Source organism: Ctenopharyngodon idella, chromosome 10 (assembly GCF_019924925.1).
Source record: "Ctenopharyngodon idella isolate HZGC_01 chromosome 10, HZGC01, whole genome shotgun sequence".
NCBI classification, from domain to species: Eukaryota; Metazoa; Chordata; class Actinopteri; order Cypriniformes; family Xenocyprididae; genus Ctenopharyngodon; species Ctenopharyngodon idella.
The window spans coordinates 44,737,481-44,757,955 of NC_067229.1; the positions used below are offsets into that span (position 1 = coordinate 44,737,481).

The window sequence follows — 20,475 nt, forward strand, 5'->3', positions numbered from 1 at the left end:
GATGGATGGATGGATGGATAGACATGGTACATGGTAGATGGATGGACAGACAGACATACAGATGAACAGATAGATAGATAGATAGACGGACGGATGGATGGATGGATGGACATGAATGGACGGACGGATAGATGGACAGACAGACAGACATACAGATGAACAGATAGATAGATAGATAGATAGATAGACAGACATGGATGAATGAATGGATAGACATGGATGGATGGATGGATGGACAGACAGACATACGGATGAATAGATAGATAGCCGCTAAGCACCCTAGCACTGTGGGAGCGAGTTTTAAACTGGCATTGAATGTAAATTTTATGTGTGATTTTTCAAAATGATTATTAGCATGAAACGCTTTGCTACAGTGCAAATCAGCATGTGTTTAATTAGCTTGATCCATCAGAACCCTTTTAGCATCTTTGTCTTTTCACTCTCAGTAATCTTGTTGCTTTTGGCAGGAAAGGGTCATAATTGTATTAATGCCTGGAAATAGGAGCCGTTACGAGTCACATCTGCCAGTCTGTTTGTGCCATTGCACCCCTGTAAAAGCTATCTATGGACTACACACCTGCCTTTATGAGCAGCTAATGGGCCATGAGGTGCAATTAACCATCAACCATTATCACCTTCGACAGATGGTCCCGGAAAGTCTTGGATAAACGACTCAAGTGCTCTTATAGTGACAGTGCTGTCATTACAACCAACGGCCTCTAGACAAACATTTGAGCAAACAAATGTAATTATTTGCACTCAATAAAGGTGTTATGTTACCAAGCTGTAGGCTAAAGGTTTAGCATGGCATATCGAATGCCACTTTCATGACTGTTGTGCTTGTGTGATATAGATCTGCTCAGACTGTAGTCCTAAATCAGAGAAGAATTATATATATATTTTTTAAGCCTCAGGAATATCTTATTGGTTTTTACAATAGCAGTTTTAGATTTTTAAGTACAATAAGTTCTGTGGTTAGCATTACTTAAAGAGACTTTCACGTTTTGTTCTACAACAACATTTAAATTTTGTTTTTAAAGTTGGCATTAAAACAGAAGTTGTATTAGTCATTCAGTGCATTGACGCCATGTCAGAATTACCATAATTATGAGATTTGGACTTGTAAAAAGCATTCACGTCCTTGAAGAACTCATAATTACACCTTGTAAACTCTGAATTTTCTGAGAGCACCAACTTGTACCACATGATCGCTGACCACTGCAGATTTATTTTGCCATTGATGGTGTTGCCATATAAATGCATAATTTCGATTATGCAAGTGCAAACAGCTCAGAGTAGAACGCCACACGCTGTCATCTCGTAATTATGACATGCCTTTTTCTTCTCTATTGTGACATATATACAAGTGAAACGGCTTCTCGAACAAGAAAAAAATGTAGGACGGGACTTGATTTTGTCCATTCGGAATTGATTGGATCGTTGTGGTTTGCTATTCCTGTGATCTTGTGAGTGACAGGTTGTCCCGCCCTTGCTTCAGTGAACTATAAAAAAAAAAAAAAAAAAGGTCAATTTTGATTTTATGGTGACTTTAAGATGTGGTCACAATAGCAAAATTTAGCAGGCAAAAGCGTCCAGTCACGGCAAATTCCCTCACGTGATATTCCCGATCAAGTGATAGATTCCTATTGAAATGACTGGGTTTTGCCCGCGAAAATTCGCCGAACGGTAAATGTGAACGCACCTTTAAAGTGTTAATTCACCCAAAAATGAAAATTCTGTCATTATTTACTCACTCTCATGTTGTTCCAAACCCATAAGACTTTCATTCATCTTCGGAACATAAATGAAGATCTTTTTAATGAAATCTGAGAGCTTTCTGTCCCTCCATAGACAGTCTACGCAACTCACACTTTGACTCTTCAAAAAGTTCATAAAGAGATCGTAAAACTAATCCATATGAATTGAGCGGTTTAGACCAAATTTTCTGAAGAGACACGATCACTTTATATGAAAAGATTTATTTTAGGCTTTTACTCAGATATAAACATTCATCAGCCAACATAAAACAGAAGCTCAACCGAACCTGCTTGATGCGCGAGAACAAACCTCATTGGTTCTTGCGGAAGCTCAAACGTGATGCGTAACACGAGAATGAACCTCACTGGTTCTCACACAACTGATGTGTGAGTTGATGAATATTTATATGTGAATAAAGGCCTAAATTAAATCTGTTCATCATATAAAGCGATCGAGTCTCTTCAGAAAATTTGGACTAAACTGCTTAATTCATATGGATTAGTTTTACGATCTATTTATGAACTTTTTGAAGATTCAAAGTGGTAGTTGCGTAGCTGTCAAAAGAGGGACAGAAATTGCTCAGATTTTATTAAAAATATCTTCATTTGTGTTCTGAAGATGAACGAAAGTCTTACAGGTTTGGAACGACATGAGGGTGAGTAAATTTTCAACAACATTTTTGGATGAACTATCCCTTTAATTCTAGGAGATTTCCTACGGGTTTTTAAGAAAAGCAATTGTCGATTTATGAGTAAAATAATACCTTCACGTCTTTTCAACATAAATTACACACATTCATACCTCAAAAGTGAATTCTGAAGCCTACAAATGTACGTCACGACTGAAAAGTTCTGTACTGTAGATGATAATGCTTGAACTATCAGGCCTGGTTCCACAAACAGGGCTTAGATTAAGCCAGGTTTAGGCCTTAGTACAATCAGGACATTTAAGTGGCTTTTATAAACGTGTCTTAGAAAGAAAATAATACTAATATGCATTTTGAGACATACTGTATGTCAGTAAGTTGCTTTCAGTTAAAACAGCTCAAACATGCATTTTAGTCTGTGAAACCGGGGGTCAGTGTGCTTATTTTAGTGATTAATTTAGTGATAATGCACTTCTTCTACATTCCCTGCACATGTTCAGTGTTTTGAGAGCTGTCTAATACGTCGCTGCCTTCAGGTGCCGGTGATGACACTGTCATTCATTGTGTTTATTTCTCTAAGCTCTCTTGGTTTCGGTGCCAAGGTGTCATGACATCTGCTTAGCTGCGTGTCTGTGTGTGTTTACGATAGGACTGATGCGCTGACACGTTTTGAGGCAGGAAACGCAGATAAACAGAGGAGAACAATTGTTCAGCCAAGACATTAGAGAAGAAAAGATATGAAGATAGACCTAGCACAGGCAGTTTATAAATGCTCAAGGCAGATTATTTGCAGTTTACAAAGTACAGATAAAAATGTGTAAGTGGCTATTAGAGCAGACAGCAAGTAATAAAAATCAATGTATATTCATGTAAGAAAGTAAGAGCTTACTGAACTATTTAGACTATAATACAATGTTTATGGAATAATAAATCACTTTTTATTGAGTGTTCATGTCCAAGGCCCAATGAGATGACCTCAGAATGAGAGGGTGTTCATATTTTATAGCTTTAAAACAGACTTTATTCTGTTTTAATGTCTCATAAACACTCTCACAACTGTAACTTTATCCGTCTGTTTGCCCTTTTCCTCATCATCATTTATGCAGGAAGGACTAAATTTAAAAGGCTTTGTGATGTAACTTTATAGGATAATAACAGTATCGTCTGTCTGTTTATACCAGTTGTTCCTCCTGTGTTCCTTTTGCCCACAAAACAACCAAGAGCAAATAAAGAAACTTTGCTTTCTAGATCACTTGATTAGATGTTTATTTGTTCCGTCTCAGTTCGGCATCAGAACCACACCACTTCTGTCTTCTTAGGCAATGATTCTGGGAAGTTCAGAAACTGGCTTTTTGTTTTAGAAAAGTGTGCGGTTACAATCATCTCTTGTCAATGATGTAATTCATTTGAACGCAAAGGTTGAAGGTCAAGATAACTGAATTGTGTTTTCACCCACTACTCACTATGGAAGCCAATTTCTGCCACATAAGAAAAAAAAATCATGCTTTGGTAAATTATAATTCTGACATAAAAAAGTCATAGGCTAATTATGTGATAATTAGTAAGATAGATAGTAAATCATAACTATGAGATAAAAAGTCTTACTTATGACAATAAACTTGACTTTTTGGCATCATTTAGACTGCTATAATTAGTCATAATTGACTAATTATACTTAGTATGTCATTGGAATGTCATAATTATGATTTTTTTTTATGTTATAATAATGATTTACCAAAACATTATCCTTTTTCTTGTGGTGGAAATGGGCTTAGTTGAACACGACTAATGTTTTCCATTTATGTCTATTTGGAATTGATTCTATGGACACTTGTGTCCCCTGTGGAGAAATAAATCTTTCTTAAAACACTTAAAAATAAATAAATAAAATCGTCAAATCCTAGGCTAATTTAATTGCTAGCATTATATGTATCGTAAACACAGACTACTGAATAATATTTTCACACTTTTTGCACAATTTGACCAAACTACAGCTGGATCATTGAGCAGCATTATCATAATGCTTCACATTAAACGCTTTATTTAGTCTAGTAGCACATTGCTTTGCGCTAGCGGCTAGTCAAATTTCCCAGTTCTAATATAAGATGATTTCCTACTGTAACATGTAAAAAATATACGAATATGTAAATACACTTAACTCACAGCTTATTGTTCGGAGAAATGTGTGATCGTAGGGTATCAACATCAGCAAAATTGTTTTGTCTGGTAAAAATTGTAAGAAAGTAATATGTTTGAAAGCAGCGCCCTCTTGTGAGTACAGCTAACATTGCAGTTCGATGTTTTACTTCGATTCTACTTCGTATGGATGCTATTGGCCACATCATGGACGAATTTCAGACCGTAAGCAATGAAAGAATGACAGATGAAACTATTTAGTATATCAGGCAGTTTTCAAATTTTATTTCTATCCAAGCACATTCAACTACACAATATCACCAACATGAACAAATTATGCCCTTCATAATCATGTATAGTATAATATTTCCCATGGCCAGCATAGGAAACATATCTGAAACATATCCAGAAATATGTAGTATTCGCTCTCACTATCTCTTAAAGAATTTCAGACTCAGATCACAATAAACAATAATAAACTATATAAATTACATTTGGTAGGAAAAATAAATATAAATTATTTTCAGTGTACACTAATAAATATTTCTGCCCTGCCACTACAAGTTGGTCAAAGTGACAGGTTTCCTTTTTCCATAATATCCTGCACAATCGCAATTTAGATTCTCTTGCATAAGGCCATAAACCAAAAATGAAATAAGTCTAAAACATAACATTGGCATGTATATTCAATGTAATGCAGTTAAAAAATCAAGTAGTTGTTGGTTTTTGTGAACTAAGCAAAGATTTCTGTTGTGTCCCATTAATAAAACTACATTTTTAATGCACTAATCACTAATAAACATCTTCCACTTATACACATCAGCGTGATGCATGATGCAAATGGAGAGCCGTGTGCGACTCTAAGAGCTTCCTTCAATTGAGCGCTTCCTAGCGATGATGTTAGTGGGGTCCCTGTTGGGCAGATTGGCCTGGATCTTGAATATGGGCCAGCGGAAGCCGTTTTGGCCCTTCATCCCAGAATGCCCGGCAGCAGCAGGTTCAGATGGGCAGGGCTTGTTCTGAAGCAGCTGGAAAAGCGTGGCCATGTCAGGTCCCAGTCTGGACAGCAGCCCGGCCCGCACCACCTCCACGGTGTCTTCGTTGCACTCCATTAAGCTCTGCAGAAGTGTGCTGTAGTACCTGCGACACAAAAGTATGAGGAATTAGTGTGCACAGTCGAGTGAGCTCATTTTATAAAATAATAGTTCATCTAAAATGTAAAAAAGAAATACAAATTTTGGAAGCATATTTTATAGCTCTTTAACAGTTCATATTGACCATGCTGATTAAGCTCAAGAAGGTACAACAAGAAGAAGCACAACAACAAAAAATCACTTATATTTTGGTCTGTTCCTGACACAAATTTTCATATGGCTTCAGAAGACTTATAAAATATAGTCAGTGCTTTGTAACTGATTACATGTAATCTGGATTACATAATCAGATTCTAAAAATTAAGTAGGCTACTTGTAAATAGTAATCAGACTACAGTTACTTTTCTGTTGATTAGCTACATGATTACATGTTATTCTCACAGTAAATTATTCATAATTCATTTATTATGCTTCTTCTGCTATTTTTTAAATTTTCCTTTCTATAAAGATTTACTGCTTATATACATTTAGAAGGTCTTCCAGTCATGTGAATATTACTGAAAACTGAGAGCAACATTACATATCTAATTAACTCCTGACAAATTAAATGATCACTCAGTAGGGCTTTTAACACTTCACGTTTGCTTCACGTTTCACACAGCTCATAATTTACCTGGGGTTAACAATTAATCCTGGGTATTCATAAACTGACGTTTCACATCCTAAACCCTGAGTTAACGTTCTTATTTGCATATTTGCGGTGTCAGTGTCATTGATTGGATGAACGCTGCACGCAAACATAGCGCTAGCATATCGCTAGCATGGAAATCTTCGTACTGCCGACTGTACTATCGAGTTTATACTGAATGGACATTTCAGACTATAAAGGTAAGAATGAAACGGTCCCTTCTTTAATCAAATTGTCGCGTTTTCTGTCAGATTTTTTTTCCCTCTCAAACACTGAATTTACTGTTTATATACAATGCGCGGTGTTTCCGTGACTGTCTAAAGTAGGCAAATATGAGTACGCGATTGGTTGTCTGTTGCTAAGCATCTAGTTGTAACATTCTAACACCGCATTACATTTAATCCCGGGTAAAAAGCAGTGCTAACCAAAAAAAAGCAGTTTCTTTACCCGGGGTTAAAAGCGTTGTTTAGAACGACGATAACCCGGGGTTAAGCGCAGTGTGAAAAGCCCGAGTGAGTCATTTAGCCATGTATTACTGTCTCTGGAAGGCTTTTATCTTTCAAACACATTGGCCCGGTTTCACAGACAGGGTTTAGACTAAGCCAGGATTAGGCCTTAGTTCAATTAGGGCATTTAAGTAGCTTTTATAGACGTACCCTAGAAAAAAAAACCCATTACTGGTGTGCTTTTTGAGACAAAATAATTACACTGACACATTTTAAGATATGCCAGTGCAAGTTGCTTTCAGTTAAAACAGCTCAAACATGCATTTTAGTCTAGGACTAGTTTAAGCCTTGTCTGGGAAAGTGGGGGATTAAAATGTGCAAATTCACATAATTTCATATTTATTTATTTCATATTTATTTATTCCCCAACTTTTTTGTCTGCTGAACCTCTTTGCCCTAATATATTTACTTGATGATGACCACGAGAATTTAAAATGAAGACAATAATAATAAAAAGTTCATGGTTCTCTGATGTCGGTTAATGGTCACATGACAGGTAAACAAATAATTTTTAGTAAATGTTTTATTTTGGTTGTTTTAATTTTTTAATGATTTATTGATTATTTTTATTATTTATTAATTATGATTTAATTACTTAGTAGCTTTTCATTAAACTCACAAACCCTAGTTTGGGAAACCCAGACATAATGTAATATTTAATGCACTTCATGTTATTGATAACGAAGAATGGAATATATTTTCTTTCTCTTTGTATTTTATATCAATTTGGTACAAGATTATCCTATTCAAATCAATGTGATAAACAAGTCAGGTCAAAAGTAATCAAAAAGTAGTCGGAATACATAACCTAAAATGAGTAATCTAGATTACGTTACTAACTGTTGTCATGTAATATGGAATCAGTAACTGATTACAATTTGAAAGTAATCTACCCAGCACTGAATATAGTACAAAATGGCATTTTATTATTTCATTTTGCATTAAGTTCATACGCTATATTACCTGTTTGGGAAGTGGCTGGGCACCTGGACCACATCACCAATGGCCTCAGGGTTGGATTGGGCCACTTTGCAGATGTGAAGCTTCTTATAGCATTCCTCCTGCACTTCAGCAATCATCTTCTGGAAGGTGGAACAGTGTTTGATGGTCTGGAAGACCTTAGAGGTGATACCGTTGGCGATGCACGTGATGCTCTCTTTCACAAATGTCTGACCCTGGAAAAAAATGGAAAATGACTTACATTGCAAAGCAAACAGAAAAAAAAGGCATAATGTTAATTCGAGGAGTAAATGGTTCTGATTAATGACATTTTGTACCTCTGTATTGAACAAAGCAGCTGTGTGGAAGAAGATGTTACAGATCTCGTGCATTCCGTCAGTGTCGCAGGTTGAGTTTTCCAGACATGCAAAGGTGGAGCAGCCCACCTGCAGAGCACCCTTCAGGCAGCGGGCAACCTCAGCTGGAGGAAGAGGAAAAAATATTTATTTGAGAGACACTTTTATTCAAAGCAGTGTAAAAGCAGACCTTTTTACTACAGAGACAGTTCTGAAGCGACCTAAGGTTTTGCTCAAAGGTGAAAGTTCTTCTGGAATTGAGCCTACAACCTACAGTCTGTAACCACTAAGGATTTCTAAACATTTGCCCATGCATACTGTTAAAACAAAAACGAACTGACCATTCAATAAAGAAAATAATACTTACTAGGGCTGTTGGCTGAGAATCGTGCTCGTCTTGGTTGTGTAGGTTCTTGATCTGCTCCAAACGCAGATGCAGCCAAAACGAAGAGCAAAAGAAATCCACTTTTCAGAAGCATGTCTGCAATTATACCAAACACAGGAGATCAAAACAGGAGACGTCTGCTGATTCTGTGGGTTTGTGTTTCAGGTTGATGACAGCCTCAGCTTTATACAGATCTTCAGCTGAGCTTGACGGCTCATAAATCCCAACCACCACCAATCAGAACGCAGGATCTGAAAGCTCAAACTTTCCATCCTCTTCGTAAATATTCATGGGCTGATATTAATGCAGACCCACCTGCTATGATTTTATCTCCAGTTAGTTTAATTTCTTGCTACAACATAGTTTGAATGCTGTCATCTATGATGTGGATCAAAAAACTTTTATATGCTTAAAGGGATAGTTCACCCTAAAAAGTTATTTTGATTAAAGATTACGAGTGCACATGAATTAAAAAAAAAAAAAAAAGATGTGCACAGATCAATCATTCATGATAAATTCTATAATTGATAACTATAATTGTCAACTACGATTTCTTGGTGACTTTAAAGGGTTAGTTCACCCAAAAATGAAAATTATCCTATGATTTACTCACCCTCAAGCCATCTTAGGTGTATATGACTATCTTCTTTCAAATGAACACAATTGGAGATATATTTAAAAATATCCTTACTCCTCAAAGCTTTACAATTTACACATTTTGAAGCAAAAATAAAATGCATCCATCCATAATAAAAGTAATCCATACAGGTCCAGTGGGTTAATGAAGGCCTTTTTAAGCGAATTGATGCGTTTCTGTAAGAAATGTATCCATATTGAAAGAAGATAGTCATATACACCTAGGATGGCTTGAGGATGAGTAAATAATGGGATAATTTTCATTTTTGCATTTTTGGGTGAACTAACCCTTTAAAGTCACCATGAAATCATAGTTGACAATTATAGTTATCAGTTATAGAATTGATCATGAATGATTTATCTGTGCACATCATTTTTTTTTTTTTTTTTTAATTCATGTGCCCTCATAATCTTTAATCAAAATAACTTCCCCTTTGTCTTACAGAAACACATCTACCTTTCTCTCATGATGTTTACTGGTGTGAGGGTGGAGCAACCTGTCACTCACATGAGATCAACCAATAGCAAACCACAACCATCCAGTGGCCTCCAATCAATTTCCGATGGATGAAGTTCTGCCCAACATTTTTCTAGTTCGAGAAGCCATTTCACTCAGATATACCTCACAATAGGGAAGAAAAGACTATCACAACTTCCATTTCATGACGACTTTTAAAAAAAAATTATTTATTATTCCAAATACTGTCCATTTTAAAGTTGCACCTTAGCATATCTAAATCATTAAACACCCAACTATCATAAAAAATCCCCTCAGATTTCTGTTATGATCCCAAATGATGTTTGGTTCACATTCTCATCTGGAATATCTTGTTGATTTACCCTGTTCTGTAACAATAAAGAACATAAATGATATTCTCAATGAAATCCCCCTCAGGTAAGTTACGCTCAATAGCTTCTTTGTGGAAAACAACTCTGTGTTTGGTTTGGATTTCATATCACTGTGATTTAGTTTATGGACATCTCTCTTATTTGATGCTCTTGGCTGTAGTTCTAAAAGAGGGTTCAGGGAGTTTTTCGACACCTGGCCCAGGTAATTGTGATAAAAGTATGAGCTTCATCAAAACAGACAAATGTAGCTTGTCAGAACTGGTCATGTGGTTGACTAAACATCCGTTCCCACCGGATCTGAAGGAAAAGCGTTTGTCAGTGTCTAATCAGTGGATCTTGCAAAGGCTTTAGAGGAAGTGATGTGTTTTCCATGATGAATTTCATTAGCTTAAAGAAATTTCCTCCCCTAAAGGGTTAATTACACTGATAATGATCAAAGCACTGGCTGGTTTCTTAGAGGGGGGCTGGAGACACAGCTATTTTGGTTTTATTACCTTTGTTCACACGGATGCCTGCAAATACCTGTTTGTTACTGTTGAAGTAGGGCAGGAAAACTCACACCCACATCCTTACTTAATAACAAGAATGAGTAGACACACACACAGCCTTTAATTTCCCAATAAACCGTTGACTCTCAGGTTACATGGAAATGCTAATCAATCATTTCTCCTTCATGTGACACTGAAGTCATAAATGTCAATTTTTCCAAAAAAAAAAAAAACCTGAATGTGATTGTGCTGTCATCACCTTTAGCAGGTACTACATCAAGTTGGTGTTAAAGACACAATATGTAAGATTTTTGGATTAAAATATCCATATGTATCCAAGAATGTTTAAATCCAGAGAAATAAGCAATTTTAACCAGGACACTGACCATGACCCTGTGTCGCCTATCAATGACATCATAGCCGCATTACCCTCGATTTCCGGGTTTTATTGGTGGAACGCTTTAATATGTTAAGTGTTTTATTAGACAGATGAGCAACTGTTTGGATACATTTATCGACAGAAAACTAATCATGTTATATACCTCAACACAGTAGGTCTTACTGTTTAAATCTCGTTTTCTTGATTTACTGCGAGTACCATGTTTTAATATCGATCTAGCTTACTGCAGTGTGCAACAAGTGTCTCATAGCAGCTGCTGAGCGAAGGCACAGAGTAGCACTATTACAACTTTCAACACAAAAATGTATCTAATATGATAAACAATGCTGCGTTAACCCACATACTCATGACTGGAAAAAGCAGAAGCAGCGACTGTGGCATTATAAAATTTCCGCTGCTCTCGAGCAATGTGTCGCGCTCGTCTCTCATTAGCAATCACTCTAGCGGCCTCGTTTATGCTCCAATGGTTTTCAGCCACACACTGCTTCATACTACAGTAATGTTAATAAACCTTTAATACATTAGCTCATCCACGAATATGATTTCTGCCCGAGTCCCATCAGATTCTTTTCTGCCGGCTGTAGACGTGAAGACAACACCTCCCATGATTCTGCGAAATCAATGTTCAATGTTTTGAATAAGCGACCTCTAGAGGCGAAAAACTACATAGTGTGCCTTAAAGCCAAAGATGTAAATGTTTGTAGCACAACCTCAGTAAATTCGACCTGCATGAGGGTTAGGGTCCAATTACCATTCAATATTTTTTTTCTTCCCCCCTTCTTTCAGAAAATGAGGAAGGAAAATATTTATCTAAGAAAGTGGGCTCCAAAAGTCTAAAGTATGAAATTGGAAATCTGGGATATTTTTCTCCAATTTAAACCTGGAAATAAGCAGAAAGTTCTAGGATTTTGAAGAGTAAGGCTACTAGGCTATTACTATTAAGAAAATTAGGGACATTGAGCATGTGACCTTCCTGTCTTCCATAGAAGCACAAGAAGCTTTGTTGGATGACATGGATCATCATCACTTGAATCACATGCTGTCATCAAAACAAAAGGGATAACTGGCTTAACGATTATGAACTGTAAAAAAATATGAATAGAAATGCTGATATTATAATCATATTATAATGCAAATGCTAATATTATAATGTAGGCTAATTAAAAAATCTTGTATTAAACAATATATATTGATATATATAGATATATATAGATTAATTTTACTCAGACTTCTGGACTTCGTTGCTTTAATGATCAACTCAAAGCAACAAACATGCATCATGACACTGCAGGTTTATCTCTTAACATCCAATGTTCAGTATCATTACTAGTAGTAGTATCTAAAATACTCTTCATAACTCCAATTACAATAATGCAGTGTGTCGATTTTATATATATATATATATATAATATATATATCATGTTGTGTAAAACAGTCCAACTAATTTTTAAGTTTGAATAATTAAGATTTCTGTGCCACCCCAGAATGGTTCTGGCCTCTGCCTTGCCACACACACACACACAAATAAAATCCAGCCTCCACCACTGCCTCCTCACACAATATTAGTTTGTTTACCTAATCAACAGAACCAAATTCAGAGTACAAAAAAAAAAAGAGAGAGAGAGAGAGAGAACCCGAGTACAACTTTAACCAGTGGCGGCTGGCCAATAGAGGGCGCTAGGCACGCGTCAAAGGAGACGAAAACCAACAGGTGAAGAGAAATGTTCAGATTTGGCCAAACATTGATGAAATACTAATAGGGTTTCAAAACAAGTGAGACTGACTGACGACGGGGTCATATATAAATGTGTCATGATAAAAGAGTGAAGGATTGAGTTTATCTTCATACAGGTGAGTAAATGTTAGCTGGAATGGGGCTCTCCATTCATATATCATTGTTTATATGGCTTATATGCTGTATATGACACTCTTTGACGTGTTCAGTTGAGTTACCATACGCGTTGTGTTGACAATCAAAATTATACCTCTTCATGAGGCTATTTTAAAATATTGGGGGTGACAAACTTTCTTTGTCCTGATCAATATTGATTTAGCATCATCATCCCTCAAAATGGAGGTTCACCCACCAAACCTCTGTTAATTCTCTATGAGAACTTTAGTAGATGTCTGACAGAAATAAAATCCATCTGGTTTGTAATAAGTGAAGCTGGTAATGCTGTTTGAAGAGTTGTTTAATTCTCATCTGCTGAGATCTTAGAGATTTAATGTCTTTTATCTTCAGTTGATTTCATCTAAGGCTGTGGCTGAAAGTCAATTGGAGTTCTTGTGTTTCTCTTGTTTCTCTTTCCTTCAGTGATTCTGCTTGTTAACAGCAGGTGTTTGTCACAAATGCTCAATCATCACTAGATTAATCACTTAATTTCTGTATCTCATTAACTGCAACTCTGATTCAGTGAGTGTTATTTAACAGTCTGACTCTGTACTGAGGACACAAACATGGATCAGTAATGTTAACACTGAGGATTTTGCTGTGTGGCTTTTTAATGGTCTTGGAGGGTTTGTTCTTGACCACACCTCTGATGTTGACAGCGTTGCTGTCAGTTGAGGCTCATAAGGTGGTTTGGAAAGTTTAAATCAAATCAAAAATATCAAGCCATAAGTAGTTTGTAGTGAGCTCTGACGCACTAACTCTTGTCATTTTATGAAACAGAGCTTCAGTAAATGGTGTAAAAGAGTGTAAAATAAGAGTCCCATGATTTGGAATGATGTAAAAGTTGCCAGTTTTACAATGTTCTTTTCACCATTATGTTCAGTTTAGTTCTGTTCAAGAACTTTTAGTTTGTACTACTTCAGTTCATGCCTTCCTATGTTTGATGGTCACCGTCATTATGAGTTCTGTGTTTCAGCTGTGTTTGATTTAATCATCTCGTTTGTATTATGTTAAAGTGTTTGCTACTCCCTGCCTGCCTTTTGGAATTACAACTTTGTCTCTAAGTCTCTTATGCTCATTAAGGCTGCATTTATTTCATGCAGAAAACAGAAAAAACAATAATATTGTGAAATATTATTACAATTGTCAGCATCATTACTCCAGTCTTCAGTGTCACATGATCCTTCAGAAATCATTGTAATATGCTGATTTATTATCGATGTTGGAAACAGTTGTGCTGCTTAATATTATTTTATAACCTGTGATACTTTTTCAGGATTCTTTGATGAATAAAAAGTTAAAAAATATCAGCATTTATTTAAAATAGAAATCTTTTGTAACAATATACACTACCGTTCAAAAGTTTGGGGTCAGTAATTTTTTTTTCTTTTTTTTTTTGAAAAAAAATAATACTTTTATTCCGCACAGATGTGTTAAATTGATAAAAAGTGATAGTAAAGATTTATATTGTTAGAAAAGATTTATATTTTAAATACTTTTTAACCTTTTATTCATCAATGAATCCTGAAAAAAGTATCACAGGTTCCAAAAAAATATTAAGCAACACAACTATTTTCAACATTAATAATAACTGAGTATCAAATCAGCATATTAGAATGATTGCTGAAGGATCATGTGACATCATGAGCTCTTGAGCAAAGACTATAGTATAACACAAGACACGTCACTCGTATTATTATGAATGGGAGAAAGTGCAACGCGCAATATGGCGGAATAAGTCCCGCCTTCTAAATAAGAGCCAATCGCCGATTGGTAAAGTCATCGCGTCACTACAGCGGCCGTTAGAAGGTCCGGTTCCTTTAGAAACAGTCAGAAGCGCGCCTCCGAAATGAGGCACAAGAGATGCGCATTTAGGACTGCGCATGCGCATTAGGTTGATCCAGCCTGAAAAAATACCGTTCTTTGTTATGATTCGAGCGTTTAGAAACAAAATTTATAAGACAGTTGTCAGATTTTATTGGTGATCTCAAATATGAAATTTAATCGAAAGCTTGGCAAACAGCTTTAGAGAATTTGATGTTTCCCCATTTAAAGAGATAGGAGCTGCACTTGGATGCCCGAGAGGCGTTTCAAAGATGGCCGCCGAGTGAAATAACTTGTCTTAAAGGGACTTTGCTCTTGAGGTCAAATTAATGCTGCGACATTTCATTTACTAGGAGAAAAGATATTCTCTGGAACACCTAAATGAAAAAATAGCAGGGTTTGACTATGGCTATTAAAAAAATAAACCCAGTGTAATTGTTACTCTAAAGACTATGAAAGACTATGCTATTAAGCAAACTGCATCACAGTTACTGCTAGTGTTGCCTTTTCTATTGGCTGATTTAATTGATCCTAACAGCCCACATTGGCATCTTTACCTGTTGTTGAGGGATTTGTGACATAATTGCACCCGTTGTGACAAAAGGGCTTGCAATCTAATTCCTAAACACCATTTTATGACACATTACCTGAGTATTATGACTTGATTTGGACTTCTTTCCGAGTTGTGGTGCATGAAGTTTGAAGGGAAACGTGCGACAGGCCAAAGTACTATGCGACTTCAGAAATATTTCAAAGACTCTGGCTCTTAAACATCAGATTCAGCAAATATACCACTGGAAATTGAGGTCACCAAATGGGAACACTTCTTTGTACAAGGGTCACCTCTTTGTACAAGTGCGACCAATTGCTTGACAAACTGAAGACACTCTCATTTTGAGACTCTCACTTACACAGTTCAATTCATGTGACCAACAATATCAGCTTCTTGGGGACAACACACAGGACAGGATGCATTCTGCCTTTAAAAGCAGATAAGAGCAGAAAGATTTATTTGGTAAAGTAATACACATAATATACACAGAAAAAAAGTGCACTTATATTTCTGAGAGTTATAAAATTAAAATATTTTGATGAGCACCTCTTTTCTTGTAATGTCATCAAAACCAAAGAATTTGATTTGGTAAAGCTGCCTGGTGACTTGGATATTAATCAGCATTATGTCACTCCTATACAACATTTTTTTTGTTAATTTGTTAGGGATGTTTTTGGTTAATGATGAACTGATTTGTGAGCAGGTCATATTTGATGAATGTTATTTAAAGATGTGTTTGAATGCTTTGTATGATGAATGTTTTGAAATGCTTATTTTTCTGTTAACAGTATTTATTTATTTTTTTACAATATTCCATGTTAAAAAACAGAAAAATGCAAGTATTACAACATAAAAATACATTAAAATCTTTAATGTTGGGTGTGATTAATCACGATTAATTACAGAAAAATGTTTAATTAGTTATAATTAGTTATAGCAGAGGCCTCCAAACTCTGTCCTGCAAAGTTTAGCTCCAACCCCAGTTAAACACATGTGAATCAGCTAATCAAGCTCTGAAACTTTCATACAGGTTTGTCAGAGCGGGTTGGAGCAAAACTCTGCAGGACAGTGACCCTCCAGGACCAAGTTTGGAGAGCCCTGAGTTATAGAGTTAATTTTTTTAATTAATTTATTTACAGAGGAAGATCATCCTTATTGGAAAAACAGGAGATGGCTAAAGCAATGCTAGGAATACAATTCCTAGAAAAAAGTATTCATCCCTGTACCTTCAGCTAATTCTGATACAGCTAAATCTGTTAAAAGTGATGAAATGGTGGATGGAAGAAAGATCACAGTTATTGAGACACCTGGACCCTTTGACACATATTGTGATAAGGAGATCAAATCTGAGATCATCAAATCTCTCATTGAATGTGCTCCTGCTGTTCATGCCTTTGCCATTCTTCTAAATGTTGGAAGAAACACAAGACATGAAAACGAGGTGGTACAACAATTTCTGAACACACTGACAGAGGAACATGTCCTGAAACACACAGTGTCAGTCATCTTATTCATTCATTGTGAGCAACTAAAAGGACAGACCATTGAAAGATTTAAGGCTAAATCCAAATTACTGGAGCTTGACAATTACTGTAGAGGTCGCTGTCACGACCCATTGGTGGGGTTACAAGAGAAACAGCGTTCAGGTGAAACATTTGCTGGACACCATTGCCAAGATGTTGAAAGAGAAATGCTACAACAATGAGCTGCTTCAAAAGGTGGAGAAAGAAATTCAAGAGAGATAGGAGGACAATTTGTCTCAGATGTGAAGCAAAAAAAAATTCTGGAGCAAGTTGCAGGAGCAACAACATGCTGACTGGTGCTTTTTTGGGTATAGGTGTTGAATTAGCTGCAGTTGGGAGAACTTGTAATTTTATTAAAAGCATTTTGCTCATTACACGCAGTGCTAAAATCCAAGCTACCAGCCACAGCTGGGGTTGCAGTGTCAGCAGTGGAGGCCGTGGATGCAGGAGGAGAAGCTCCAGAAGTTAAGGATGTTGCTGATGGAGGAGAAGCTACAGAAGTTGAGGCAGCAGGAGGAGCAGGTACAGCAGTTGAGACTGCGAATTCAGAAGGAGAAGCTGCAGAATTTAAAGATGTGGCTGATGGAGGAGAAGCTGCAGCAGTTGAGGTAGCAGGAGCAGCAGCTGGAGCAGCGACAGGTCCTGTGATTCTCAGAGCTGCAGCTCTTACAGGAGCCATTGGAGGAGCAGCCACTGGATGGAAAGATGCTGAAGAAGCTGATTCAGTGTATAATGCAATAAAAAAGCAGCTGGGTGTATAGTGTCAGCGGCAGCAGGAGGAGCAGCAGCAGCATTTGAGGCAGCGGCAGCAGCATTTGAGGCAGCGGCAGCAGGAAGAGCAGCAGCATTTGAGGCAGCTGCAGCAGGAGCAGCAGCAGCATTTGAGGCAACGGCCGCAGGAGGAGCAGCACTTAAGGCAGCTGCAGCATGAGGAGCAGTTGCCGCAGCATGGGGAACAGCTGCCGCAGCATGGGGAGCAGCTGCCGCAGCATGGGGAGCAGCTCCCGCAGCATGGGGAGCAGCTCCCGCCGCATGGGGAGGAGCTGCCGCCGCATGGGGAGCAGCTCCCGCCGCATGGGGAGCAGCTCCCGCCGCATGGGGAGCAGCTCCCGCAGCATGGGGAGCAGCTGCCGCAGCATGGGGAGCAGCTGCCGCAGCATGGGGAGCAGCTCCCGCAGCATGGGGAGCAGCTGCCGCAGCATGGGGAGCAGCTCCCGCAGCATGGGGAGCAGCTGCCGCAGCATGGGGAGCAGCTCCCGCAGCAGGAGGAGCATTTGCAGCAGTTGAGGCAGCAGGAGGAGCATTTGCAGCAGTTGAGGCAGCAGGAGGAGCATTTGCAGCAGCAACAGGTCCTGCGATTCTGTGAGGTGTTCTCGGAGCTTCTGCTCTTGTGGGAATCATTGGAGGGGTCGTCACTGGATTGAAAGATACAGAAGAAGCTGATTCAGTGTATGACGCAATTAAAAAGTTGCAAAAGTTAACTATGAAAATGCAAAAGTTGGTGGAGAAAGTACACAGCAAAATTCCCAGTGGTAAATTAACAATGCTCTGTGTCTTAGCATGGGATCCACTCTAGAGAATGTTAAACACTAACATTGAAGCAGTGTTGCAGTTAATTAGATAATTAAGTCATTAATTAAATGATGATTAACGATTTGTGATGATACCTGCTGTTAACAGGCAGAATCACTAAGTGAAAGATGAATAAGAGAAACACAAGAAAAACTGATTTCAGCCACAGCCAAGCTGTAACACGACAGATAACTATACTAACAAATAAGTAAACACTTATTAGACTTACATTTTCACATAAACGCACACATAGAGAGTAAACTTTGAAAGTTAAAGTGCAGGACGATATACTGTATGTTCTTCTCTAAACTCCGCTGGCTGGTTGGCTAACTGAAGTTTCTCGCTCGCCACCTTGATGAGTCGTTCATGAACGATTCGTTCAATTTGAGCAAATCTTTGATATGACTTTGGAACTTTGAGTTGTCTCATCAAGGGATTTGTTTATTTAGGATTGACCGCGCAACATCCTATAGGTTCTGTACAAAAAACAGAATTAGTTCACCTCTTGAGTCTTCGGGTTTGGGTTTGTGTCGTTCGTTTGTTCATCCCCTGACAGCCCCATAGGCTATAATGCAGTCTGTACCGGAAAGAGAAATGATTAGTTCACCTCCCGAGTCTTTGGGTCTGAGCTGTTCATTCTTTTGAAATGAAGCGGTCACGTGACAAAAGAACAAATGACTCAAACCCCGAAGACTCGAGAGGTGAACTAGTCAATTCTCTTTCTAGTACAGACTGCATTATAGCCTATGGGACTGTCAGGGGATGAACGAATGACTTGAACCCAAAGATTCGAGAGGTGAACTAATCAATTCTGTTTCCGGTACAGACTGCATAGCTTCAGCTTATGGAGATATGACGTGACAAAAGAATGAATGACAGATCGGGATGTGAGGTAATTTAACAGACATAGCCTGAAGCAATGAATTAATCATTTCTCTTTGTCATAATTTGGCCTTGGATGCATAATAGTTTTTTTTTTTTTTTTTTTTTTTCTTATTCGAAAAATGATTAACGTTGCATAATTTTATGTTTTAATTTTCTTTAAAGAGTGACATCTACTTGTCTGGCATGCGTAATAAAGCGTTTTTAGTCATTTGCGTGGATCCGTGTGAACGGATAGTTTTGGTAATGTTGTCATCTGTACAAAGAAAAACCTTTCCATTTTTAGTACATCATTATTGTGTAAATGTACCCTAATAAGCTGATTCTTGATGGTGTATACTTCATTTTTGTGCATGTACACAGGGCTTTCGAACAGTTGAACGCACAGCCTTGGAAAGCATACTCTATTTGACTCGTACAAATACACAGGCGTTCGACGCATGCGAAGTTTTGAGCAATCTCTCGCCATGAGTTACAACCCATGTAAATATATTTGTATTCTTTCATGCTAGAGCTGTACAAGTGAGGGTACTTTCTAACCTCTTCGCACAATTTCTCATCTATGTAGGCCTCCATTGTTGCTGTAGCTTGCATGAGCTCCGGTCTGTTCTGTTTACTCATGTTTTCTTCGACTACCTTGTGAATCGACGCTTTATCCAATAAACTAATTACTGCAAAAAATTAAATAAATAAATACATAAAATGCGCATGTGCGACCTGTGCTTACAAGTACACGTGGTTACAAAAATCCGGCAGTGCGCGTACTCTTCTGATGACGAAATTCGCGTTGCGCGCTGTACGCTGATCCTCACGTACGCGTAAAAAGTGAGCTATACATTGGGCTTTACTGTAGTCTCTCAGTCATGGTAATGTAGAACTTTATATATTAACACAGTTTTGATAAAGAGTTAAACACTAAGATCAGAGAATCAGGTCACTATACTATGATCATACCATCTGATCAGGCTTCCCCTGAATGCTTTTTTCAATATATTTTATATAATATATATATATAATATATTTTCCATGACGGTGATTTCAAACAAAACACTTTCATTAAAACATTAACATCTAAACCTCTGTTAATTCTCAATAAGAACTTCAGTAGATGTCTGACAGAAATAAATTCAGTCTGGTTAGTAATAAGTGAAGCTGGTAATGCTGTTTGTGGAGTTGTTTAATCTTTCTCTGCTGAGATCATGAGAGATTTATTTCTTTTATTTTCAGTTGATTTAATCTAAAGCCCGGGATACACTGCGCGATTTTTGGCTGTCCCAGATGAAAGATTGCCATCATGAAACAATCGTGACGATTTCTGTGATCGTGGCTCTTAATCAGTGAAAAAAAAA

General features: G+C 37.5%; 2 protein-coding genes and 1 pseudogene across 2 annotated transcripts in view; 2 read left to right on the forward strand and 1 right to left on the reverse strand.

Moving 5' to 3' along the window:
- Nucleotides 1-4,884: 4,884 nt before the first annotated feature.
- stc1l (stanniocalcin 1, like) lies at nt 4,885-9,816 on the reverse strand. The gene is made up of 4 exons (XM_051909719.1): nt 8,491-9,816; nt 8,106-8,248; nt 7,792-8,003; nt 4,885-5,680 (listed from the first exon to the last, which is right to left on the reverse strand). The coding sequence occupies exons 1-4, from the start codon at nt 8,600-8,602 to the stop codon at nt 5,401-5,403; spliced, it is 747 nt and encodes a 248-aa protein (XP_051765679.1). The 5' UTR covers nt 8,603-9,816; the 3' UTR covers nt 4,885-5,400.
- A 2,777-nt stretch (nt 9,817-12,593) lies between these two features.
- rhobtb2b (Rho related BTB domain containing 2b) overlaps nt 12,594-20,475 on the forward strand; it is a 45,200-nt gene continuing 37,318 nt past the window's right edge. The window contains exon 1 of the mRNA XM_051908204.1: nt 12,594-12,732. The gene's annotated coding sequence lies outside the window, so the exon portion shown is untranslated. The remainder of the gene's footprint in view (nt 12,733-20,475) is intronic.
- On the forward strand, nt 12,953-17,436 carry LOC127520360 (GTPase IMAP family member 1-like; annotated as a pseudogene).